The sequence below is a fragment of the Mirounga leonina genome, unplaced genomic scaffold (genome assembly GCF_011800145.1).
Source record: "Mirounga leonina isolate KUSES-001 unplaced genomic scaffold, KU_Mleo_1.0 Mir_154, whole genome shotgun sequence".
Taxonomy (NCBI): domain Eukaryota; kingdom Metazoa; phylum Chordata; class Mammalia; order Carnivora; family Phocidae; genus Mirounga; species Mirounga leonina.
The window spans coordinates 32,222,676-32,250,652 of record NW_023270389.1 but is presented as its reverse complement, the minus strand read 5'-3'; the positions used below and the strand labels follow the sequence as shown (position 1 = coordinate 32,250,652).

At 33.8% G+C, this 27,977-nt stretch overlaps 1 protein-coding gene across 1 annotated transcript in view; it reads right to left on the bottom strand.

Moving 5' to 3' along the window:
* Positions 1 to 483: 483 nt before the first annotated feature.
* Positions 484 to 27,977, bottom strand: part of F13B (coagulation factor XIII B chain) — a 32,841-nt gene continuing 5,347 nt past the window's right edge. Inside the window, exons 3-12 of the mRNA XM_035009538.1 lie at positions 27,312 to 27,497; positions 25,484 to 25,660; positions 24,927 to 25,100; positions 21,440 to 21,619; positions 21,167 to 21,352; positions 19,939 to 20,121; positions 12,704 to 12,904; positions 11,581 to 11,763; positions 4,589 to 4,802; positions 484 to 938 (exon numbers count right to left, since the gene is read on the bottom strand). Of these exons, the coding sequence (XP_034865429.1) occupies positions 905 to 938; positions 4,589 to 4,802; positions 11,581 to 11,763; positions 12,704 to 12,904; positions 19,939 to 20,121; positions 21,167 to 21,352; positions 21,440 to 21,619; positions 24,927 to 25,100; positions 25,484 to 25,660; positions 27,312 to 27,497 (1,718 nt within the window). The 3' untranslated portion in view covers positions 484 to 904. The remainder of the gene's footprint in view (positions 939 to 4,588; positions 4,803 to 11,580; positions 11,764 to 12,703; positions 12,905 to 19,938; positions 20,122 to 21,166; positions 21,353 to 21,439; positions 21,620 to 24,926; positions 25,101 to 25,483; positions 25,661 to 27,311; positions 27,498 to 27,977) is intronic.

The following is a 27,977-nucleotide window of genomic DNA, read 5'->3' as shown; positions in this document are numbered from 1 at the left end:
TGTTCCCTCTCTCGCTGTGTCTCTCTCTGTCAAATAAATAATAAATAAATAAATCTTTAAAAAAAAAAAGAATGTTATCATATTGAGAAGATCTTGAGTTAGGTGAACTGAATGGCTTCCAGATAAGAAAATGTGCTATTCTAGTAACAACAACCAGTCCTACTAGGGGGTTTTAGTAACCTGGTAGTGCTACTACACATGCTTATGAATGAACACTAATAACAAATGGAACTATAACTGTTACTTTAAATGGAAGTGTAACTGTTACTTCAAAATATTACTTGAAAGTGTAAAATATAAAAATGGAAAATGTTGTTCTTTTTTTAGCCACGTTCCTTGGGCAACATTTTAACATGTGGATAGTTCACCACCTCATAATTTGATTAACCTTGAAGCTAATACTACAGTTAATTTTTGAAGCTCTTTACATTTAGAAAGTGTAAAGGGCAGTCTTTTCTCTATTTAGTAAGGTAAATCCTCTAACATGATGTATAGTTTCTTATCTCTAGTGTTTGGTTCTTTAATATTGACAGAAAGATTGAATTAAAAGTACCAGAAAACCCTAATGTTAATGAATATGATAAAAACAAATATCTTGAAGGCAATAATATAACACAATGAATGGATATTAGGAAACAGAAATACTTTGACATGTAGATGAATCTTTTTAACAGAGGGAAAGCATGCAATAAAGGTTAGGTTACATGTCAGATCAGTCAAATTAGAACAGAAACAACATGTTCTGGCTTATTTATAAATAAAAAAATGTTCAACATAGACAATTTAGATTCAAATCTTCAAGCAAGTTAAAACTTAGAGACTTGTAATTTTTCTTCTAAAAATTATGTTTTATAAAGGATTTTATGATGTGTTGATATACTATTCTTTTTTCTGCCATACATTTTTATGTCATGAAGGGTTGTTGATAAGACAGCATCCTTGATGAGAAAGAGAGAGGAAGGAAGAGAGATTTTTGAAATAAGCACCATTTTTGGTCAAGTATTTGTTATAACTTAGCCCTTTAACACTTCATATAATTAGTCATTGTTTTAGCTAGTTATTGATAAAAGCAAGTAGACAGACTTGGTGAATTATACTACAAATTTCTTTTTCAAATCTCAGTGTCATTTGATAGAATAATGCCATTTTTTAAACAATTTTTCTAAGTTATTTACCTCATTTTCTCTTTGAAATGAGAAATACAAGATACACTAAGACACTTAAACACATATAAAATTTTTCTGTCCTGATTTTACCATAGTTAAACATTTTTAAAGTTTTCAACCCATGTGTCTCTTATGAAAGTTTTTATAGACTGTTCAAAGTATCTAAAAAGTTATCCTTATGTTGTTCATATAGTTCATTGTTCACAATGATGAGAACACATACACTTTGCCATTAAGTTATTTTTATAATATTCTTTTCTTTCTTTTTTTTTTTTTAAGATTTTATTTATTTATTTGAGACAGAGAGAATGAGAGAGAGAACACATGAGAGGGGATAGGGTCAGAGGACAAAGCAGACTCCCTGCCGAGCAGGGAGCCTGATGCGGGACTCGATCCAGGGATTCCAGGATCATGACCTGAACCGAAGGCAGTCGCTTAACCAACTGAGCCACCCAGGCGCCCTATAATATTCTTTTCTAAAAAAGATTTTATTTATGTATTTTAGAGAGAGAGAGCAAGCACAAGCATGAGCAGGGGGAGGGACAGAGGGAGAAACACACTCCTCGTTGAGCAGGGAGACCAATGTGGGGCTTGATCTCAGGACCCTGGGATCATGACTAGAGCCAAAGGCAGACTCTTAACTCTGACTGAGCCACCCAGGCACCCATATTTTTATAATATTCTTAATCAAATATAAAGTATAATTTCCATTTTATACTGTATCTTTAAAAGTGTCAAAATCCTGATTCTATAAAATGATTTACATCATTTTATTGTATTATTGTAATATTTTACTAAAAACAGGATTATATTTCATTCACCAAGAAATATAAAATAGGGTTATTGTTTTTCTTTGTCTGACTTATTTCACTTAGCATAATACCCTCTAGGTCCACCTATGTTGTCACAAATGGCAAGATCTCATCCTTTTTATGGATGAGTAATATTCCATTGTATATATAATATTCTGCATCTTTTTTATCCATTCATCTATCAGTAGCACCTGGGCTGCTTTCATATCTTGGCTATTATAAATAATGCTTCAATAAACAAAAAGGTGCATATATCTTTTTGAATTACTGTCTTTGTTTTCATTGGGAAAATACCCAGAGGTAGAATTACTGGTTAGTATAGTATTTCATTTTTAATTTTTTGAGGAACTTCCATACTGTTTTCCATAGTGGGTGTACCAATTTACATTCACACCAACAGGGCATGAGGGTTTCTTTTTCTTCACATCCTTGCCAACACTTGTTATTTCTTGTCTTTTTGATTCTAGCCATTCTGACAAGTGGAAGGTGATATCTCATGGTTCTGATTTGCATTTCCCTGATGATTAGTGATGTCGAGTGTCTTTTTGTCTGTTCATGTGTCTGTTGGCCATTTGTATATCTTCTTTGGAAAAATGTCCTCTGCCCCTTTTTAATTGGATTATTTGGGTATTTATTTATTTATTTTGAGAGAGAGAGCATGAGCAGGGAGGGAGGGGCAGAGGGAGAGGGAAAGAATCTTAAGTAGACTCCACACTGAGCATGGAGCCTGACATGGGGCTCAATCTTATGACCCTGAGATCATGGCCTGACTAAGCCAAAATCAGGAGTCAGACACTTAACTGACTTAGTCACCCAGGCACCCATTTGGGGGGATTAAAATTCTTCATATATTGGGGCACCTAGGTGGCACAGTCAGTTGAGGGTCCAACTCTTGGTTTTGGCTTAGGTCGTGATCTCAGGGTCCTGGGATCAGGCCCCACATCAGGCTCCATGTTCAGTGAGGAGTCTGCTTGGAATTCTCTCCTTCTCCCTCCACCCCTTCCCACTGAGCTCACTCTCTCAAATAAATAAATAAATATTTAAAAAATAAAATTCTTCATATGTTTTGGATATTAACCATTATCAGATATATCCTTTGCAAATATCTTCTCCCATTCAGTGGGTTATCTTTTTGTTTTGTTGATGGTTTCCTTTGCTATGCAGAAGCTTTGCATTTTGATGTAATCTCAATAGTTTATATTTGCTTTTGTTTTTTTTCCTCAGGAGACATAACTAGAAAAATGTTACTAAGGCCAAAGACAAGGAGATTACTACCTGTTTTCTTCTAGGAGTTTTATGGTTTCAGGTCTCACATTTAGACCTTTTACCCATTTTGAGGTTGTGTGTGTGTGTGTCATGTAAGAGAGTGGTCCAGTTTTATTCTTTTGCATGTAGTTGTCCAGGTTTCCTCATACCATTTATTCCCCATTGTATATCCCTGCCCCCTTCATCATAGATTAATTGACCATATAAAAGTATGGGTTTATCTCTGAGCTCTTTATTCTGTTCCATTTATCTATGTGTCTATTTTTATTCCAGTACCATACTATTTTGATTACTATAGTTTTGTGGTATATTTTGAAATCTACAATTGCAATACCTCCATTTTTATTCTTCTTTCTCAAGATTGCTTTGGCTTTTTGGGGTCTTTATATAAGTCAGACAGAGAAAGACAAATACCATATGATTTCACTTATATGTGGAATCTAAAAAAACAAAGAAACAAAAAGTGGACATAGATCTATAAACATGGAGAACAAATTGATGGTTGCTAGAGAGGAGGGGGATAGAGGGATGGACAAAATTGGAAAAGGGGACCAAGTGAGAGAGGCAGGCTTCCAGTTATGGAATAAGTAAGTCATGGGAATAAAAGGTACAGCATAGGGAATATAGTGAATGGTATTATAATAGCATTGTATGGTGACAGATCATGGCTACACTTGTGGTGAGCATACCATAACAATAGAGTTGTTGAATCACTATGTTGTATACCTGAAACTAATGTAACATTGTACGTAAACTATACTCAAATAAAAACCAAAAAAGAATGAGGAAAAAAAACAAATAAAAAAGTATAAAATATGTACTTTTAAATTATCTTCTGAGGAAACACTTTCGTGTTTCCAAGCTCTTACACAGACATGTGTTCCTGAAAATAATTTAATTTTAATCATTGTTATTAATATGCTCTTCTATCACTAGAAAGATTTGTACAACCTTGTTTCCCATCTTTATAACTGATACTTGGACCTATACTGGGAAGTGGGAGAAAATGCAAACGTCTCTCTCAAAATATAGGTTAATTTTTCCACATTTAAATACTATACATATAAATCAGTTTATTTTCCAAATTGCCAAAGTGTCACAAATATGAAATAGCAAACAATACTCTGACTTCAGACAACTCAGAAAGTTTGTTGAATTAATTAATACTTCTAGGCCTAAAAAATGAAATTATTTTTTCCTATATAATTATTTTTTCCTATATAAAACTCCTACCATGAAGTAGGAGTTTTGTAGAACTTAAATTTCTGAAATTTATAACATAAAGAATCTCTTGAATAACAATCTGAAGAAAATAATTAGTTGTAGGCACAAGCTTCTTCTTACCTTTCTCTGTGAATGCATCTTGGATATTTTAAGTGCCCTCTGTCACACTGCACTCTGAGTTCAGATCCAATAATAGAGAATTCAGCTATATACGTATTTCTCTTACAAAGAAACTCAATATACTCGCCATGGAAAATATGTGGTCTATCATCAAAATCCCATTTCAGGAGTAAATTATTATTTTCCATTTCAACAGAAGATAATGTGCAAGGCTCTGAAAAAATAAAAAGAAGAAAATTATCTTGACACATCTTGGCACTAACAGGATGCACTGTGGTTCCTATTCATGATGACCTTAAAATTCCCAGGCATTAGAGTGGCAACTAAGTTAGAATTAATATTTGAGTCAGAGAATATGTTCAACGTTCACAGAAAACAATCTGCCATTTGTCTGTGTGGTCCTGGATTTGGAAAAGATGTATGTCCTGCCAGTCACTTAGCTTTATGCCATTATGGTTTTCAAAGATAGTAAACAAAAAAGGTGGGTTTTTAAATTTTTTTATTGTTATGTCAATCACCATACATTACATCATTAGTTTTTGATGTAGTGTTCCATGATTCATTGTTTGTGCATAACACCCAGTGCTCCATGCAGAACATACCCTCCTCAATACCCATCACCAGGCTAACCCATCCTCCCACCCCCCTTCCCTCTAGAACCCTCAGTTTGTTTCTCAGAGTCCATCGTCTCTCATGGTTCATCTCCCCCTCTGATTTCCCCCCTTCATTCTTCCCCTCCTGCTATCTTTTTTTTTTCTTAACATATATTGCATTATTTGTTTCAGAGGTACAGATCTGTGATTCAACAGTCTTGCACAATTCACAGCACTCACCATAGCACATACCCTCCCCAGTGTCTATCACCCAGTCACCCCAACCCTCCCACCCCACCCCCTACTCCAGCAACCCTCAGTTTGTTTCCTGAGATTAAGAATTCCTCATATCAGTGAGGTCATATGATACATGTCTTTCTCTGATTGACTTATTTCACTTAGTGTAACACCCTCCAGTTCCATCCACGTCGTTGCAAATGGCAAGATCTCATTCCTTCAAAAAAGGTGTTTTTATAAAAAACATTGATAGTTACCAATAATTATTGAAATAATGTTCTTTTTCTTATTTTTTCTTCAGAAAGCTTAAACAAAATCCCCATGAGACAAAGTATTTGTTTATTAGATAGATAAAATATTATGGAAATGTAGAAAGAAGCTGGATTGTCAACAATGACTCAAACTCTATGACCTGATGGCATCCAGAGTGGTTGACAGTTTCCTCTCTTTGAAATTTCCAGTTATTATGGAATATCAATATTAGATTAAGATGTTTTGAATTCTAAGCATTGAAAATATTATTGTGTCCTTTCACTAATGCATTAAAACAAAACAAAATAAAAACTTAAGATAATTATTAGGATACTCAACAAATTCCTTTGATTTTTTTCATAATAAAAATATCGCTATTTTCAAAATGTCAAGTTATTTCAGAAAATGAGTTGTTTGTGTCCTTATTTGCCTCCTGGATGACATGGCACCAAACAATAGGTCCTGAGACAGGTTAAAGGTCCAGAGTTGCTAATAGAGCATATAAATCATATAACTGTAATACATTAACAAACTTCTTTATTCAATATTTTCAGTAAGTATTTATCGATTTCCTAAGTGTCAGATGTTATGCGAGAAGTTCTATAGACAGAATAAAAATGAAGAAAAATAATCAGAAAGACTCTAAGAGAATCTTTATAGTCACTGCAAAATATCTTTGAAAATGAGGTCAAATAGCACTATAATTTAAAATGTTATAGTTCTACAAAACATAAAATTTTAATTAAAACAAGTTAAAAATTAATTCATGGACCTTCTGTTCTCAGCTATGACAGAATAGTCTCTATCAGACCAGCTAATCAGAATAGTGACAGAATAGTCTATATCAGACCAGTTTTTTCTACTAAAAACTAGAAAATTTGAAAACTGACATGAAGCATGTATTTCAAGGAATTAGAGCATTTTGAAGGCACTCAGTACTCAAGATGCCAAGGTTCTGGTAAAAGCTCATTCAGATGAGTCCAACATTCTGTGTGGCATTTCCTCTTTGGGCATTTGTTGATTCTCAGCATGAGCTGAGAGACTGTAGAGAATGGTCAACAGCAAACATAGAGCTAGCAGAGCTTTTGGAAATCTCATGTTGTTGAGGATAGAAAAACAGAAGTTTAGGTCAGACATGACAGCCAGGACTTGAGTGGTCAAGAACCCAGAGGAATGGGAGATACAGAGAATGAATGTGATACTCTGCACTGGCTGTTTGCTCCCTTGAAGCATTTGCCTATTCTTGGCTTGTGCAAAGAGAGGATAAAGAGCCAAGCAGAAAGTGAATGAAAAGCTACATTAAGCTTTTTTGGCAGTCTCCCAGTAATATGAAAGGCAGTCAAGAAGGAGGAACCTTGGTATAAACACCAAACTCTTAGTGAAGAATCCTGCAGGGTTATGTTCTATTAGTAGGAGCAAACAAAGGTCTGAAAATAAGCTTAGAAAAAGCTGCATTTCTAATTAGATTGAAGCCAACTTCCCCTACACTATCAGCCAAAAGAAGAGATGCGTATTCTCTGGAACAAGATGACATCATCGTTTCAAGTCTCTAAAATTTTCCATACATAATATTTGATATTTAATCAACTGTTTATAGAAATAGCAAAAAATTAGGCTAGAAATTGAAGTAGGCCTACAGATGATCCAGATAATGGATTTTGCAGGCAAGGACTTAAAGATAAGTGTGATTAACATGGTGAAGAAATAGATGTTAAGATAAAGTTTTTCATCAGACAATTGAAATCTATAAAACAAAAAAGGCATAAAACGATATTCTAGAAATACAAGGATATTGAGAGCTCAGTCGATGAGTTTAAAGCAGATTGGACACATCTAAAGAAAGGATTAATGAATTGGAAGATATATCAGTAGAAAATTACCAAATGGGAACAAAGAAGATTAAAGGCACCTTCCAGAACTATGAAAAACATCAAGCCACAGATTCAAGAAGTGCTACCAACTTGAAGTATGAAATGCTCAGGGGCGCCTGGGTAGCTCAGTCAGTTAAGCATCTGCCTTTGGCTCAGGTCATGATCCCAGGGTCCTGGAATCCAGTTGTGCATCAGGCTCCCCGCTCAGTGGGGAGTCTGCTTCTCCCTCTGCCCCTCCCCCATTCTTGTGCACACGCTCTCTCGCAAAAATAAATAAATAAAATCTTTAAAAAAAAGAAAAGAATGAAATGCTCGGAGAAACACATACCAAGGCCCTGCATAAATAGCCTACTGAAAATAAAGGGGAAAAGAATCTCAAAACCAGCAGAGTACAAAAAGAAACTTAGTTTCAAAGATTAGCATTAAGAATGGCATTGACTGGGACACATGGGTGGCTCAGTTGCTTAAGTGTCTGTCTTCAGGTCAGGTCATGATCCCAGGGTCCTGGGATCGAGTCCTGCATCGGGCTCCTTTCTCAGCGGGGAGCCTGCTGCTCCCCCTGCTTGTATTCTCTCTCTCTCTTCTCTGAAACATGAATAAATAAATAAATAAAATCTTAAAAAAAAATAAAGAATGGCATTGACTAACAAAAACTATAAAATGCAGGGGCTCCTGGGTGGCTCAGTTGGTTAAGCGTCTGCCTTCAGCTCAGGTCATGATCCCAGGGTCCTGGGATCAAGCCCCACATCAGGCTCCCTGTTCAGCAGGAATCCTGCTTCTTCCTCTCCCACTCCCTGATTGTGTTCCCTCTCTCGCTGTCTCTCTCTGTGTCAAATAAATAAATAAAAATCTTTTTTAAAAAAGCTATAAAATGCAGAAAAGGATAAAAATGACATCTTCTAAAGCATGGTAAGAAAAAGAGGGAATTCTATCTCTGGTAAAATTTCTCTTCAAAAGTGAAGGAAAATAAAGAAATTTGCAAGCAAACAAAAACTGAGAAAATAATAAAGAAATAATATTTTTCAGGCATGTGCAAAATGATCCCAGTCAGAAATAGCAACAGAAGAAGATGAGAAACAAATCACTGAAAAACATATCAACAAGTCTTCAAGAATATTTTTGGAAAACATAATATTCATTGTATCTTTGGGACTTAAACTATATGTAGAATGAAAATCATGACACAGTAATACAAAAAGTGGGAAGGGTAAATCAAGCTAAAGTGTTCTGGGTCTTGGAGAGGTGGTAAAAGTCCTAATTTATATTCAACTGTAGTAAGTCATGGTTGAATTATGTAATTTATGTGATAACAATTTGAAAGGAATCCAAGAGGAAAGTATAATCAACAACCTAGTAGAGAGTGAAATGGTTTAAAAAGAATTGATTTACCCCGAAGAAAGAAAAGAGAGAGAGAGAAGAATAAAGAACAGATAGGATATATATCTAGTACAGTAAGATGGTAGCTATAAACCAAATATATCAGTACTTATATAACATGTATATGGACAAATAATATAAAAATTTGTCAGACTAAATAAGTATGCTTTAAAATAAACAACTATATATTGCTTACAATATACACACATTAAAAGTAAGAAACCAAAATGTTGAAAGTTAAAGAATGAAAAAAATGTACGCCTTGTAAATACTTGTTGAAAGTTTGTACATCTAAAGTAGACTTCAGGCAAAAACAAACAAAAACAAAGTATTAGTATAGATAAAGGAAGACTCTTTTAAAATTACACAGGGCCAGTACACCAAGATTTAATATGCTTCAATTTGTATGTACCTAGTAGAATAGTATAAAAAAACAAAAGCAAAAATTGAGAGAATACGAGAAATGTTTTTAAATGCACAGAGTATAAGGGACTTTAACATACTTCTTTTGGTGACTGATAGAAAAACAAACAGACACAAATCAGCACAGATATGAATGAACTTAATATGAAAAACAAAATTCAACTGACATATATGCAGCAACAGTGAATCCAACAATGACAATTATTTGTTTATTTCAAGTACAAAAGAATGTGTACCTACAATAAATATATGCTTGTAATAAAGCATCAATGATTTTCAAAAGATTTATATAATTCAAAGTGTGTCTCAATGGATTCAAATTAGAAATCAATAACAAAAGGAAACTAGAAAATCTTCCAATGCTTAGAAACTAAAAAACAAACTTCTACATAACTCAGAGTGCATATAAGATATCAAAATGGGTATCATGTATTTTTTAACTGGATGGCTGAATAATAATAAAATTCCAAAATACAAAAATGTGTGGGATAAAGTTAAAGTTGTGCTCAGTAGGAAATTTAAAGATATAATTATATCCTTACTGTATCATTAACAAATTAAATTAAATTTTCTTTAAAAATCCTTTAAAAAAGAAAGGCTGAAAATCAGTAATATAAGTATCCACCTAAAAAGCTAAGAGTAATAAAATAAATTTAAGAAATTAGAAGAGAGAAAATAATAAGAATTTAAATTATTAAAATAGTAAGCAACATTTGATGAAAGGGTAACAAATGTAAATACTAGTTGTTTGAAATGCCTAATAAAAGTTATAGACCCAGGGCCTGGATGGCTCATTTGGTTTACTGACCAATTCTTGGTTTTGGCTCAGATCATGAATGATCTCTGGGTCCTGAATTGGAGCCCTAGGTTGAGCTCCAGGCTCAGTGGGGAATCTGCTTTCTTTCTCCCTCTCCCTCTGCTTCTGATCCTCCCCCTCTCTAAAATAAATAATCTTTTTAAAAAAAACCCCAAACTTCAAAAAAAAAATAGTAATAGACCCTTAGCAAGACATGTCAAGAAAGAAAGAGATACAGCTTAATAGCAGTAAAAACAAATGACATATCACTAAAGGCATTAAAAAGAATGTAAAAGGATGTTGTAAACAACATTATGTCAACAAATTTGACAATTTAGATATTATTGACAAATTTCTATAAACCACCCTACCAAAACTGACAGCTGTCAGGATCTTTCTTTAGAGAGAACTTGATGTTCAAATGGCATGTTCGGTGGATTCCTACAATTATTAAGGAAGAAATGTACCAATCTTACACAAATTCCAGGGAATTGAAAAAGAGGGAGCTTACCAATTCACCATATGAGAAAAGCAGAAACTTCATACCAAACCCAAAGGAAAATAACAGACTGATCTCTCTCATAAAAATAGATGTGAAACTTCTAAGTAAATATAAGCAAATAAAATCCAATAACATGTAAAAAGCATAATTCATCACAACCAAGTGTGATTTATTACAGGAATGTAATCATGCTTTAACATTCAGGAAGAAGCAATATAATTCCAGGGGGAAAAAGTAATAATATGATTATTTTAATAGATAGTGCTAAAATTAAACACTCACTGAAGATTTTTTAAAAAACTCTTAGAAAAATAGAAATTAAACTTTCTATATTTTTAATTTGATTTTGAAGTATTTATAACACTGTAATTAAAGACGAATTGTTGAAAGTTTTACTTATGAGATTGGGAAACAAGATACCCACTACCTCTTCTACTCAGTATTGTACTTAAGTCCAAGCTGGTGAAATAAGATAGTAAATAAGTCAGATATGGAAACAAAAAGAATTTACTTTTTATTTAAAGATACGCTTTTTTATGTCTCCTGATAATTTTCACTAATAAGGCATAACTTGCTTCACCTTTCTATCTTTGTTTCCCCATTGCACTCCTGTTTTCCATTATAGTACCAGTCACATGGTACTAAATGATAACTGTTAACATATGTACCCATACCACCATGACTTATTCATCTTATAGCCCCATAAAACACCAGTACTTAGTGTATGGTTTGTATTTAGTAAGTATTTGTTAGGGCAAGATGGACTATAGTTATTTATGATCTACAGGAGAGAACAGAAACCAGTGATGAAATAGGCACACTGATACACAAAGATAGCAAATTAAGCATTATAATAGTATTATATTAACTAACAGAGAAGAGAAAGTGGGAAAAGCTATGGTTTTATTTTATTAAATAGGTGGCTATTTTGTAGTACATACCTAAACACAATGGTGGCGTAGTCCACACTCCCTCTAAACAATAGGACTCCTTAGATCCTTGAAGGAAGTGGTGATCAAAACATTTGTATTCTACCGAGGAACCATTTTCATAGATGTCTGATGTTGAACTAATTATGACTCCATTTGTAATAAGTGGAGGAGATACACACATTCTTTTAGATTCTGAAAAAATGATTTTAAAAGCATACAATGAATTTCTATAATAAACATCCAATACTTTAATAATTGCTATAGATATAAAATAAGATAGGGACTCCTGGGTGGCTCAGGTGGTTAACCACCGACTCTTGATTTCTGCTCAAGTCGTGATCTCAGGGGCATGGGATTGAGCCCCACCTCAGGCTTTGTGCTCAGCGTGGAGTCGGCTTGAGGATTTCTCTCCCTCTGCCCCACCCCCACCCCCACCCCAAGCTCTCTCTCTCTAAAAAAAAATAAATAAACAAAAAGAAATAAAATGAGATATTTCACGTAAAAGCATTTTTAAGATAGCTGTCAAATTTTAACTAGTGAGAGCATAGTTCTACAATAACTTCATACTATAAAATTGATCATTGCAATTAGAATCTCATATTATAATATTGAAAAACAGTTAAAACTGGCAAAGTATTAATAAACATTATTTTATTTTTCCCTTTTTATCTAGATGTGAAAATGTATGAAACCCACTTGAAGCCATGCTTTCTGCATGTATTCTCTTCCATTTTTTTCTTATTAAAAGTAATAGTTCCATATCTAAGCAGCACACAAAATCTTTCAATCTGATCAAGCCCTTTTCTGAAACAATAGTCTCCAGCAAACCCCAAGAAAAGCAATGTTTTCCAGAGTTATTGATTGTTCACATTAGGGAGATCAGTCCTCTGATAGTCTGGTGATATCTATAAGATCTATTAATTTCTCCCTTTATAAAACTGACTTATTGGAATTAAAAGATGTCAGCATAGTCATCCTATTTAGGTGTATGTGCTTACTGGAAATTGATCAGATGATTCCCAATTTATAGATTAGAAGATGATGGTGGTGAGTTGGGTAGAGTCTGTCTTATACTTTGAACCCAAGTGGTGATATTGATCACTTGAGAAATTGTCAAAAAGCATTGTTTTACCTTTTCTAATACATAAGGGATATTTCACTTCTCCTCTATTGCATTGTACAGATAATTCAGACAACGAGGTTGATGGAGATAAGTCATATCCTTGTTTACATACAAAATCTATTAAATCTCCATGTAAGACCTTTCCTTCATACTTCCACTTCATCTCTATATTATTTCTGTACATGTAATCCACATTAATAGTACATGGCTCTGTAAAACAAAATGTTCTTTTAAATTATTTATTCATTTGACAAATATGAAGTTTAATGTATTTTTAAAAGAAAAATTTTGGCAGGTATCAAAAGCAATGTTTTATATTTAACATTTACATTATTAAAACTCCTCACACATATACATAATAAAGTATACTTTATTGCTATCAAATGAATTTATACATTTCTTATTATTATTATTATATTATAAATTAAAACCACTTAATTTGAACATTAAAAACTATTATTTAAGGGATGCCTGTGTGACTCAGTTGTTAAGGGTCTGCCTTCGGCTCAGGTCATGATCTCGGGGTCCTGGGATCGATCCCCGCCTTGGGCTCTCTGCTCAGTGGGAAGCCTGCTTCTCCCACTCTCACTCCCCCTGCTTGTGTTCCCTCCCTTGCTGTGTCTCTCTGTGTCAAATAAATAAAGAAAATCTTAAAAAAAAAATTATCTAAGCTAGAAGAGACACACTTCAGACTTAAATGTGAAGAGATACAAAAGGATATACCATGCAAATAGAAGCAAAAAAAAAAAAAAGCCAGTGTAACAATACTTACATTGGACAAAAAAGACTTTAAAATAAACACAGTAACAAGAGATAAAGAAGCATTATGTAATCATTATGATTAAGAAATCATTCTAACAAGAGCATATAATAATTGTAAATATATATGCACCCCCAAAAAACAGTCTAACCTTATACCTAAAGGAACCAAAAAAAAAAAAAGCCCAAGATTAGTAGAAGGAAGGAAGCAATAAAGATCAGAGCAGAAAGAAATAAATGATGTAGAGACTAAAAAAAAAAAAAAAAAAATAGAAAGGATCAGTGAAACCAGGAGCTCTCTGAAAAGATAAAATTGATAAACCTTTAGCCAGATTCATCAAGAGAAAAAGCGAGGACAAAAATAAATAAAATTAGAAATAAAAGAGAAGTAAAAACTGACACCACAGAAATACAAAGGATTATAAGAGAATACTACAAAAATTCATATGCCAGCAAATTGGACAACCTAGAAGAAATAGGTAAATTCCTAGAAACCTATAATCTTCCAAAACTAAATCAGGAAGAAATAGAAAATCTGAACAGACCAATTACTAGTAACAATATTGAATTGGTAATAAAAAAAACCCCAACAAACAAAAGTCCAGGACCAGATGGCTTCATAGGTGAATTCTACCAAACATTTAAAGAGGAGTTAATACTTATTTTCCTCAAATTATTCCAAAACATAAAGGAAGAAGGAAAGCTTCCAAGTACATTCTACAAGGCCAGGATCACCATGATACCAGAACCAGACAGACACTACAAACAAAGATAACTACAGGCCAATATCCCCGATGAACACAGATGCAAACATTCTCAACAAATTATTAGCAAACTGTATTCAATAACACATTAAAAAATCACCATGATCAAGTGAAATTTATTCTAGAGATGCAAGGATGTTTCAATAGTCATAAATCATTCAATGTGATACACCACATCAAAAAAACAAAGGATAAAACTGTATAATCATCTAGTATATGCAGAAAAAGCATTTGAGAAATGTCAACATCTACTCATTTAAAAAACACTCAATAAAGTGGTTTAGAGGGAACACACCTCAACATAATAAAGGCCATATATGATAAACTCACAGCTAACATCATACTCAGTGGTTAAAATTGGAGAGCTTTTCCTCTAAGATCAGGAAAAAGACAAAGATGTCCATTCTTGCCACTTTTATTCAACATAGCACTGAAAATTCTAGCCACAGCAATTAGAAAAAAAAAAAAGACATCCAAATTGATAAGGAAAAAAGTTAAACTGTCACTATTTGCAGATGACATGATACTATACACAAAAAACCCTAAAGACTCCACAAAAAAACTATTAAAAGTAAAAAATGAATTCAGTAAAATTGTAGGATACAAAATTAATGCACAGAAATCAATTGCATTTCTATGCACTACTAACAGAGTAGTAAAAAGAGAAATTAAGAAAATAATTCTATTTATAAATACACCAAAAAGAATAAAATACCTAGGGATAAACTTAACCAAGGAGGTTAAGATCTGTACTCTGAAAACTATAAAACATATTGATAAAAGAAATTGAAACTGACACAAAGAAGTGGAAAGACATTCCATGCTCATGGATTGGGAGAATTAATATTGTTAAAATGTCCATACTAACCAAAGCAATCTACAGATCCATGCAATTCCTATTAAAATACCAATAGCATTTTCCACAGAACTAGAACAAATAATCCTAAAATTTATATGGAACCACAAAAGATTCCAGATAACAAAAGCAATCTTTAGGAAGAAGAACAAAACTGGAGGTATCACAATTTCTGATTTCAAGATATATGACAAAGTTGAAGTGATCAAAACAGTATGATATTAGCATAAAAATGGACACATAGATTTATGGAACAGAATAGAGAGCCCAGAAATATATCCATGCTCATATGGTCAGTTAATCTATGACAAAGGAGGCAAGAATATTACAATGGGAAAAAGACAGTCTTCAATCAATGATGTTGGGAAAACTGGACAGCAACATGCAAAAGAATAAAACTTTTTAGGATAATATAATAAGAGCCTGATCTTACCCCATACCCCAAAATTAACTCAAAATGGACAAAAGACCTAAATGTGAGACCTGAAACCATAAAATTCCTAGAAGAAAACATAGGCAGTAACCTTCTTGGCTTTGGCCTTAGCAACATTGTTCTAGATATGTCTCCTGAGACAAGGGAAACAAAAGCAAATGTAAATTATTGGAACTACATCAAAATAAAAAGCTTTTGCACAGCAAAGGAAACCATCAACAAAACAAAAAGTCAACTCACTGAATGGGAGGAGGTATTTGCAAAGGATATTTCTGATAATGGGTTAATATCCAAAATATATGAAGAAGTTATACAACTCAACACACACAAAACACAAATAATCCAATTACAAAATGGGCAGAGGACCTGAATAGACGTTTTTCCAAAGAAAACATATAAATGGCCAACAGACGCATGAAAAGATGTTCAACATCACTCATCACCAGGGAAATGCAAATCAAAACCACAATGAGATATCAGAATGGGTAGAATCAGAAAGAGAAGTAACAAATGTTGGTGAGGATGTGGAGGGGGGAAAACCCTCGTGCTGTGTTGGTGGGAATATAAATTGGTGCAGCCACTGTGGTGAACATCATGGAGGCCCCTCAAAAAATTAAAAATAGAAATACTATATGATCCAATAATTCCACTTCTGGGTATTTACCCAAAGAAAATTAAAACACTAATTCAAAAAGCTGTATGCACACCTATGTTTATTGCAGCATTATTTACAATAGCTAAGATATGGAAGCAACACAAGTGTCCATGTAATGGAATATTACTCAGCCATTAAAAAGAATGAAATCTTGCCATTTGCAACAACAAATCTTGACATCTACAACAACTAGATGTATCTAGAGGGTATTATCCTAAGTGAAATAATTCACAGAAAGACAGATACCATATGATTTACTTTTACGTGGAATCTAAAACATAAAACAAACGCATAAACAACCCCCCCAGAAATTAAGTCATATATAAAAAAACAAATTGATGGCTGCCAGAAGGAAGGGGGGTATAGGAATGGGCAAAATGGGTGAAGGGGTGTGGGAGATATGGGCTTCTGATTATGGGATGAATAAATCATGAGGATAAAAGGTACAGCAGAGGGAATTTAGTCAATGGTATTGTAATTGCATTGTATGGTGACTGATGGTATCTACATTGGCGGTGCTCATAGCATAACATTTAGATTTGTCGAATCAATATGATGTAGTCCCCAAAATAATGTAACATTGTGTGCCAACTATACTTCAGTAAAAATATATATATGTACATATATGTATACATATATATGTATATTACAATCACTTAGGTTAAGCATGATCTTCTCCCTATAAAATAAAAATCATGAGGGGCGCCTGTGGCTCAGTTGGTTAAGTGTCTGACTTTTGGTTTTGGCTCAGGTCATGATCTCATGGGTCTTGAGATCAAGCCCCAGGTGGGGCTCCATGCCTAGCGCAGAGTCTGCTTGAAGATTCTCTCCCTCTGTCCCTTCCCCCACTCATGCGCATACTCTTTCTTTCTCTCTCTCTCTAAAATAAATAAATAAACCTTAAAAAAATAAAATAAAAATCATGAAATAGAAAATGTATTTATTGTACAATATTTGTGAGACACCTACCACTTGAGGTACATCAAAGAACAAAGCAAAGATCCCCACCCTCATGGAACATACCTTCTAAATGGGAGAAACACGCATGGACAAGCAATAACTATAATAAATACGGGTGTATAATCTGTGGCCATCTCTAAACCACATGCAGTAAATAAGATGGGAACTGAGTAGTGGAGGGAGAGGAGGGGCTATCAAAAGGGATGAGGTAAGAGAAGTTACACTTTTAAGTTAAGTGGTTGTGATAGGCCTAAGTAAGAAATAGTATTTGCACAGGTGAGTGAACCATGGCATTTTCTGAGGGAAGGGTGTTCCAGGAAGAGGAAACATCCCTGAGGTGAGAGCATACTTAGCTTATGTGAGGAAGAGCAAGGAGACCAGAGTGGCTGGAGAGAATGAGATGGGAAGATCAGTACTGGGGGGGATTAAAAAGGTTCATAATGTCTGGAACAATAAATCACAGATGGAAAATTCTGCTCCTTATCACACCATTTTTTCCCATTTGTAGTGAGAATACTTGCAGTTCCTAAGGATAAATAAGATGTACCAAGCTCTGCCCTCTTGCCCTGATGACAATAAATAATCTTCCCCCATTCAGTATTTGCTTTGATTTATTAGCACCAAGTCTATGTGTCTAGAGGCAATTTTTCCAGAAACAGAATGATAGATTTCCTTAAACCTTTCTAGTCTTTATCCTCAGAGATGACTGTATTTCCATTCAATGCATTATCAGTCACATCATCAAAAACTTAATATCAAAAACCTTTATGAAAATATGAGAGCAATAGAAAAGCTATAGGTAGACATATCTGAATTTGAACGAGATCAGCAGCTAAGAATGACTTGGAATAGAGAAGCCACAAAGGAGATGTTGAAAGAGCTTAAGACTTAAAATTTAAACATATAGATATATACATAAACAATATAAATAAATAAAATAACAGGAAAATAAAAATGGTTGCAATATACATCATTGTATCTTGCATCATTGTCAAATGAATAATATAATTTATGTAAATAAAACTTTTATTACAAGTATGAAAAATCAAAGTCATTGAATAAAACATCCTCTGGCCACTAGAAAATTGAAAAATGCTCAATTGAGTATACTTAAATAAACCAAATGAAAGATATTAATATATTTAAAAGTTAATATATTAATACTTAAATCAAATGAAAATAAACTCAATTGATTAGCACTTAAATAAACCAAATTAAAATAATTTTAATGTTGGGTTAACAATATATGAAGATTAAAATATTCAAGTTGACAAGTATTAAGACAACTACTCTTTAATCCACTGATGGTAGAGTTGTAAATCAGATTAACTTTCTGAAGGACAATTTGGCAATGTTGAAAACGCACTAAACTTCCATCAAAAAGTGACTAATTTAATTATGGCATATCTGCATTATGGAATACTAGGCAGCCATTAAAATGTATATTGTAGAAGTATATCCAACCATGTTCATAATATAGTTTGTGGGAAAAAAACAAGTTAAATAGCCTCTCATGACAGCATATATTTTTTGTAAATATGTGTTGTGTGTGTGTGTGTGTATAAAAAGGTTTAAAAAACCATTATCTAAGTCATTAATAGCATTTGTTTCAGCCCAAGTTACTGATATTTTCTGTTTTCTTCTAGTTGCTTCTACATATTTATTAATTTTTTTGGTAAATAACAATGATTTGCATTTATAGTTTGAAATGCTAATATTTATAATTAAGTGACTATTTTATTTTAACTTAGAGAAAGTTTATGATATCATTACCTATTTGTAAAAGTCACAACGTAACAAGTTCATTGCAACTGTAGTGACCAATTACATTACTTTTAAATGTAATTCTGACTAGCAAAATTAAAAAATGAGGCAAATCTGTAAGCTTGAAATGAAAGGTGAATATTATGTTCTGAAAGTTATCTCAAACGAGATAATTATTTAGATAGCTCTCCTAATCCTCCACTTGAATCATTAATGTTAGTTACACCATGTCTTAATTCAAAATACATTTAAAATAATCATAAACATGTTTTTATTTGCTCAACAAAATAGAACAAAGGTGACCATTCAAGTGAGGAATTGACAGCCAAGAAAGCTATTAACAATATGCTCTACCAAGGAAAGAATTGGATTGATTATTCTCTCCAAATGACATTCTGGGGACAATATAGGGAGAGATGCTGAGGATATCAGTTAGGAAAAAAGTAATCAGTCACAAAAATGTGAATCTACTTAAGGCCATTGAAATGCACACTTAAAAATGGCTAACATGGTAAAGTTCTGTTGTTCAAATTTTACCACAATTTTAAAAAAGTAGTAGGTAAGAACTAATGTAGTTTTAGACCCTCTGATATTAGATATTCTGCTTACAAAAATGAGAAGGAAAAACACTTTGGAAAAAAAGATTTATACAAAAATCATCATTTCCATGCTATAAAATGTTACATAAAAAATAACATAAAAATAAAAATGTAATGGTATGAGAAAATCAATGGGTTGTTATGAAAGGAATAAGTTCTAGGGATCTAACGTACATAATGGTGACTATAGTTAACAATATTGTTTTGAATACTTGAACGTTGCCAAGAGAGTAGATCTTAAATGCACTCATCATAATGACAAGAACAACAGTAGTACAACTATGACTATGTGAAGTGAAGGGAATGTTAATTAACCTTATTGTGGTAATCATTTCAAAACATATATATATGTATCAACTCATGGCATTGTACACCTTAAATTCATATTATGTCAATTGTATCTCAATAGAGCTGGGAAAATTAAAAAAAAAATACAATGCATTCTCTGTCTTACCTAAGCAAATAGGTGGGGATGACCATCTTCCTTGTTCACAATGAGATACTTTTGCTCCACTCAGTAAGTAATATTCATTGCATCTATATTCCACTGAGGACCCTGTTGTGTAGCTTGCCCGTAATCCGTCAACAACAGCCCCATTTATTATATCAGGTGGAGGCTTACAATTCTCATTATTTTCTAAGAAAAGAAGTTATTTTAAAATTAATATGAATTTATAACAACCTAAGGATATCATATAGTTACTCATACTACTGTACCTCATTATTTGTATTACATAGTTTAGGACAGTTGATTTCTAAATTCTCCAGAAATGAGAAAAATGTTATTCAGACCAAATATTCTAAAAATTTACTAAGAATAAACAGTAAATGTTTTGCCTAAAAACACATTATCTGTCACTTTTCTTATGAAGGAATCATGATACAGATATTCTTAAAATGTATAGAAAGGTAAACAATAACCTGAAGATTATGGTCAATTCTAAAACTATTTTTTGTCATTATCCACTTTTATTTTTTAATTCTCATTCTTTTTATCCCAGATCTCAGTCAACCCATGGATGAAATTGTCTACTTTTTCTCTCTTTAGTTTTTCTCTTACTCTGCTCATTTCTTTAGCATCCTTAATAGCTTTTCTCTTATGCAATAAATATCTTAAGTAAACATGTTTGTGGAGATCGTTCTAGTAGAGATCAAGAAATAAGAAGGGTGACAGGAAAGGTAGCACCCAGGAGTGGGTGCGACCATAGCCTGGTTGTGCGTTAGTGAAACCAAAGACCAGGGACAGGTCTCAGAATGTATAGTATAGGGCTCAAACTGGCCAGATGCATAAGTAATATCAGAAGGATTGACCCAAAGGCAGGAACAGAGTGCTCTAACATGACTTTGTAGGACATGAAGGGAGAGAAAGTAGATCATGATCATGGCCAGTCACCCATTCCACTGTTACTTATGTGCTTTCATCTAAAGCTCAGAAGTCATGGTGTCAAACAGATCAGATAAGAGTGCTTAGTTAGCACTAATGTATATTCAAAAAATTTTTTTTAGTTTCCCAATTCTTTATATTGGGTTAAATTCTACAGAAGGCTGCATACACACACAAAAAGTAGCAGAGTAGGTGCTGAATCAGTGTGTTTTCTAAGAAATAACACGGATTAAATAAGGAAAATGAAAAATTTTTACACAACAGGCTTAGCTATTGCTGGTAAGTGTAGCATACATACCAACACACTCAGGAGGATGTGTCCACTTTCCACGTTTACAAGTTATTTCTGTTGATCCACGAAGATGATACCCACTTTTACATTCATATGCCACTTTGTCCCCATTGTAATAAATCGTAGAGTCCAGGTTTGCTGTACCATTCTCAATGAAGGGTGGGTTCCCACAGGCTGTCTTCTCCTTTTCTTCTGAAAAGAGACAAATTAAAGAGAAGAGACCATTTAGCTACACACGCAGACTTCATCTTAGGGAAAGCTGATTAAGGTGTTGCTAACCAATGCATTTTGGAGGTTCTGTCCATTTTCCATTTTTACAACGTATTTCTTCTGATCCTTGTATCTCAAAATTAAGTTCACATTCTACATGAACTGTTTCTCCATCACGATAAGTTGTTGAATATGTTTGAATTTTGGAGTTTAGAGGCAGAGGCGGAGGAGGACATCGATTTCTTCTTCCTTATTAAAAAAAATCACCGTATTTAGTCATATAATTACAAAAAAATAATATGTAGATTTAATAAGCACATTTGTAGAGCCAAGTACCATAGGAAGTATGGAAGACAGACCCTAGGGTCACCCCTTGATCTCCACTTTTGATGTTTTTGATGTTCACCTCCTTGTGTGATAACCCTCCTCATAAGCAGGAGTTGTGACTTGCTTCTAACCAATGAATGCAGCAAAGAAGATGGGAGTATGTGATTATATATGCATGATATGCAACAGAGTATAGTAAGGCCATTCTTGCTGAGAGACCCTTTTCCTGCTGATTTTGATAAAAAGCAAGCCCCCACATTGTAAGCTCCCAAATGGGGAGGCAAGGGGCAGAGGGCTGCCTCCAGCTGGCAGCCAAGAAGAAATTGAGGCTCTCAGTTCAGCTGTCTGCCAAGTACTCAGTGCTACCAATAACCATGAGTTTGAAAGCAGATTCTTCCCTAGTCAAGCCTCAGATGAGACTGAAGCCCCAGCTGACATTTTATTGCAGCTTTGTTCAACAGGAGGGCAGAGGAGCCAGATAAGTTAGGCTCAGACTCCTACAGAAATTATGAAATAATACAAGTGTGCTGTTTTAAGCTGCTAAATTTGTAATGGCATTGTTATGCACCAATAGAAAACTAAAAAAGCAAGAAAATTAAAACAGCATTCATTATCTCCTCTAATCCTAAAATAACTTTATTAAGCAGGGATAATTATTTCTCTCATAGATAAATAAACTGAAACTTCTGAAGTAAGTAAATTATGGTGGATCTGTTCTTGTACCTATGTCTATATGAATTAAATAAAATCTGTCCTTCAGTATTCTAAAACACAGACTGTCTTAATTTTCTATTGCTGTTGTGACAAATTATTATAATTAAGTGGCTTAAAATAGCACACATTTATTCTCTTACAGTTCTGGAAGCCGAAAGTCCAGAATCAGTTTCACTGGGCTAAAATCAAGTTGTCAGAAGAGCTGCATTCCTTCTTCAAGTTTTATGAATCAGCTTCTTCACCTTTTCAAGCTTCTGGAGGCTGCATGCATTCCTAGGCACATGACCTTTCCTCCTATTGCTCCATCCTCTTGCTTCCATTCCATTGTCACATCTCTATTCCACTTCTGTAGTCAAATTTCCCTCTGCCTCCCTCTTATAAAAAGTCTTGTGATTATATTTAGGGTCCACATGGATAATCCCAGAAATTATTCCAACCTCAAGATCTTTAACTTTATCACATGTGCAAAGTCCCTTTAGCCATATAAGTAAGGTAACATTCACTGGTTCTGGGGATTAGGATGTAATTTATTATTATTCAGCCAACTGCACTGCCTACCCTACATCTAATGACTATTTACTAGAGAAAATAACAGGCACATTGGCATGCTAATTTGGATGGGGGGGTGGAGTAGCTATTAAGTAGGTTTACCATTTATTTCTGAAATAACATGCTATAGACAATTTGCTAACAATCTTCTTCTCTACTGTTAGACCAAGCTCTTGGGCAGGACCGGAAAATTCAAAACAAAAATAAAAACGCTGAAGTTATCATTTGGTGCATTTAAAGAATTAGGATCATTCTGGGCAATCTCATCTCATACCCCTGGTCATCTCCCTCCCCTCCTAGCATTTGCTTCAAATTTTCACCCCCTCTTCCAAGTTCTACTTTCCTGTCTTCCTCTTATCTATCAATAATGACATTAATTTCTATACTACAGAGAAAATAGAGACTATCAAGACCTTTACCTCTCCCCATCCCCCCAATCCTCAAACTCCTACTTATCTTTCAGTTCAAATGTTATCCATCACCTCCAAAAATGCTATCCCACACCATACCAATCAAAATCTTCAGTGTTTGTTCAAATACTTTATACCTGACTTTATTATATTTGTCACATTGTGTCAATTACTTTTTCAAATTTGTTCCCTCTGCTAGGCTTGGACTTCCTTCATATCTCATTGTAGGGTATGTTTAAATGATGCTTGAATTGTTGTTTCCCAGTAGGTGATCATACTATCTGCTTGGACATGTCCAGTGGTAGAAACTTACCATAGACATTACATTTTAGGAGAGCTCTTACTCGAGGACCATAGTTTTCATTTTTACTCTGGGTAATATTCTGCTGATTTTTCTGTTCTTTACCCCCACCATTTTGAAGACTGTTTTTTCACATCAGGAAATATGTAGCCAAATAGGAAAGAACCCTCACAAAGCTGCCAGCTTGGGATAATTGGGTCTAGTAATTCCCAATAAATAAAATTTATTCATTATAATAAGAGAGTTTAAAAGTTATATCCACTCTACAAACTAATGTAAAATTTAAGATTTCTTCCAGATTAAATATTGCTGAAAATATCTAACAATGATTTAAAAGACCATACGTATTTTTAAAAATAGCACTCCGCATAATATCCTCTAGTTCCATCCACGTCGTTGCAAATGGCAAGATTTCCTTCTTTTTTTTTTTTTTTTTTTAAGATTTTATTCATTTATTTGAGAGAGAATGAGATAGAGCATGAGAGGGGGGAGGGTCAGAGGGAGAAGCAGGCTCCCTGCCGAGCAGGGAGCCCGATGCGGGACTCGATTCCGGGACTCCAGGATCATGACCTGAGCCAAAGACAGTCGCTTAACCAACTGAGCCACCCAGGCGCCCCAAGATTTCCTTCTTTTTGATGGCTGAGTAATTGTACCTCAGTCAGAGAAAGACAAACACTATATGATTTCACTCATATGTGGAATTTCAGAAACAAAACAGATGAACATAGGGGAAGGGAAGGAAAAATAAAATAAGATGAAAACGGAGAGGGAGGCAAACCATAGGAGACACTGAATTCTAGGAAACAAACTGAGGGTTGCTGGAAGGAAGGTGGGTGGGGGGATGGGGTAACTGGGGGATGGGCATTTTAAGGAAAGTACTTGAAGTAATGAGCACTGGGTGTTGTGTGCAACTGATAAATCACTAAATTCTGCCTCTGCAACTTAAAAAAAAAAGCACTCAGGACAAGAATTAGATATCATCAGAAACAGGGGCGCCTGGGTGGCTCAGTTGGTTAAGCGACTGCCTTCGGCTCAGGTCATGATCCTGGAGTCCCTGGATCGAGTCCCGCATCGGGCTCCCTGCTCAGCAGGGGGTCTGCTTCTCTCTCTGACCCTCCTCTCTCTCATCCTCTCTCTCTGTCTCTCTCAATAAAGTAAAAAAAAAAAGATATCATCAGAAACATTTTTTTATAGAAATTAAAGCTGATTAAGACATGGTATTTTATTTGTACGAGTGTGAAATTTTAAAAATTACCTTCACATACAGGAGATTCTGGGTACCAACCAAAGTTATAGCACTGAATTAAGTCAGATCCACTTAGATGATAATTTTTATGACAGAAAAACTGAACTACATCTCCTTCTTCATATGTTTGCTTTATAGGATGAAAATAACCATTTTCTATTAATCTTAAAGAGCACTTTAATTCTAAAATGAAAGAACAAATAAAATACAAAAGAGTGTTATTTTTTCTGTTGAATAGAATTCACCTACTACTTATATACCATATCTGGAATAGAAATTAGTAAATTTGCCATATGTTGTTATATATAACAAAACTTGTCAATTCCTATATTTATTAAATATCATTAGGTTTATTTTAATTTAATTATCTGAGCTAAGAGAAATTCTTTTTCTATTTGAGAGCTTTAAATGATCGAAGCCTATGATCAAAATAATTAAAACCAGAAGCAAAAAAAGCCCCCAAAAAAGTATGAAAAATGAAACATGAGTGTGACAATATATATACACTTCTGGACGAGAGAAAGTTTTTCAAATGAGACTAGATTGTCTTTAAAATGAGAACCTACTGGTACATTTTGGTGTGAGAGACCATCCATATGTGTGACATTCTACCTCCTCGGTCTTCTTGCCTCCAACTGTATAGTAGCCAGCAGCACATTCATATTGTACTTTGTCCTTCACTTTGAATGTTTTCTGCGTTGTGGAATAATTTCCATGGTATAATTCAGGGACCAAACATGTTTCTAAAAAAAAAATCAACGTTATTTATTTTATGAAATTTATCACTAAAACTATGATATTAAAAAGAAATCTCAAAATGTATTTTCACAGCATATTTGGCTGAATCCACCTTTGGCCAAATTGAAAAATAGCCAGTTTGCCTTTGAGTCTCTATTTCCTTTTTTTATACACCTTGTGTCTTAATGCCACCAGTCTTCTATTCTTGAAATTCTAGTCTAGTATACTTGGCAGAAGGCCACAATTCAACTGAAGCCTTGTACAGCTTTTTTGATTCTGTGCCATCTGAGGATTTGTACAATTTAAACAACTAAAAACACACTAACAAAGTATACATATTCAAATTACTGGATTATTTTAAGTATATCTGATACTGGTTTACCAATAAAGATAATGGGCATTATCTCAAATTCTTCTCTAATAAAGGAAACAGTAAGTTATATATTTGCAAGAAACAGGTTTAAGGTTTTTTTCATCCTATTCCATTCCATTCCATTCCATTTCGTTCTTTTTTTTTTTTTTTTTTTTTTTTTTAGGATTTCATTTATTCACTAGATCCTATGGTAATTCTATGTTTAATTTTTAGAAGAACTGCCACCCACCCAAGTGTCCCTCAATGGATAAATGGATAAACAAAATGTGTATATATGATATATCTATATATGTATATATATATTTGTATATATACACAGTAGAATATTATTTAGCCATAAAAAGAAATTAAATTCTGATGCATGCTACAACACAGATGAACCTTGAATACATTATACTAAGTGAAATAAGTCAGACACAAAAGGATAATATTGCATGACTCCTCTTATACAAAGTACCTAAAATAAGGAAACTGATAGAGACAGAAAATAGAAGTTGCCAGGTACTGGGGTAGGGTGGGGGATAGAGGGATTTGTTGTTTAATGGGTACAGAGTTCCTGTTTGGGTTGATGAAAAAGTTTTGGAAATAGTAGTGATGGTTATACAACATTGTGAATGTACTTAATGCTACTGAATTGTACACTTAAAAATAGTTAAAATTTCATGTTATGTATATTTTACCGCAATTAAAAAAAAAGATCAAAGTTTGCCAACGGTTGGTGGAAGGGAAAAATGGATGAATAGGTTGAACACAAGGGATTCTTAGGGCATTGAAACTATTCTATATGATATCTTAATGGTGGATACATGTCATTATACATTGGACAAAATCCACAGCATCTATAAGACAAAGAATGAACCCTAAAGTATGAACTTCAGTTAATGTATCAGTATTGGCTCATCAGTTGCAACAAATATACTACACTAAATGAAAATGCAATAATAGGGGAAAGTGTATGTGGCCAAGGGCAAGAAGGGATACATGGGAACTCTCTGTATTAGCTGCTCAATATTTCTGCAAATCCAAAACTGCTCTAAAAATAAATCTATTAATATTTAAAAAATTAAATAGGAACTAATGGAGTAGGTGAGTTGTGGGAGTTGATAACTCTTGGGTTAAGAAAACACCGAACACTTAAGAAAAACAATATAATATCAACTTCTTGCATTTGCAGACACACTGAAAAATTAATTCTATTAAATGAAAATGCCTATCAATATAAGAAAGTACTAGTCTCACAGTCTCTTATCTTCAGTTTTAGGAAGTGATTCTTAAACACATACCATGTTCCTTCTTACAGGTAGGTTGCGAAGACCATCCATCAGCACGACACTGAACCACTTCTTCGTCCTTTCCTCCAGTGGTTTTATATCCTGAATTACAACCATAACGCATGTTCTCTTGAATTTTGTACATTAATGTTGCATCAGAGATGTAACCATTTCTCAGCTCAGGCTTAGTGCATTTTTCTATGAGAAAAAAAAATCTTTGCTTAATTTGGTGAAATTAAGCTTGTCTTTTACTTAGTTGTAAAACCAAGGCAAAAGTTTAATATTTTTCTTGGAATTTAAAGGAGAGAGAAAAATCTCACTCAATTCCTTGATTTGATTTAATTTTGGAATTATCCTGCATGTTCTGCATCAAATTTCTTCAAAAATTGATTCAACCTGACAATGACATTCTTTGTTATTAACTTCAGTTCTTGTAGTGACTCCCACCCTAACACATCTACTTTTAGAAAATATAACAGAGCTCTTTCACTAACTAATTGTCATTAATGGCAAATAGAAGGAATTTCATTTGGATTTACTTCCTAATATTTTTAAATCTACTGTGTCTGACAATTTTTAACACCATGTAACAAAAGCACATACCCAGCCTATGGGTCCTTAAATAAGTCTGCAGATACCTTAATGTGAAAACTTTGTTCATTCTTTTTTCTTTTAACT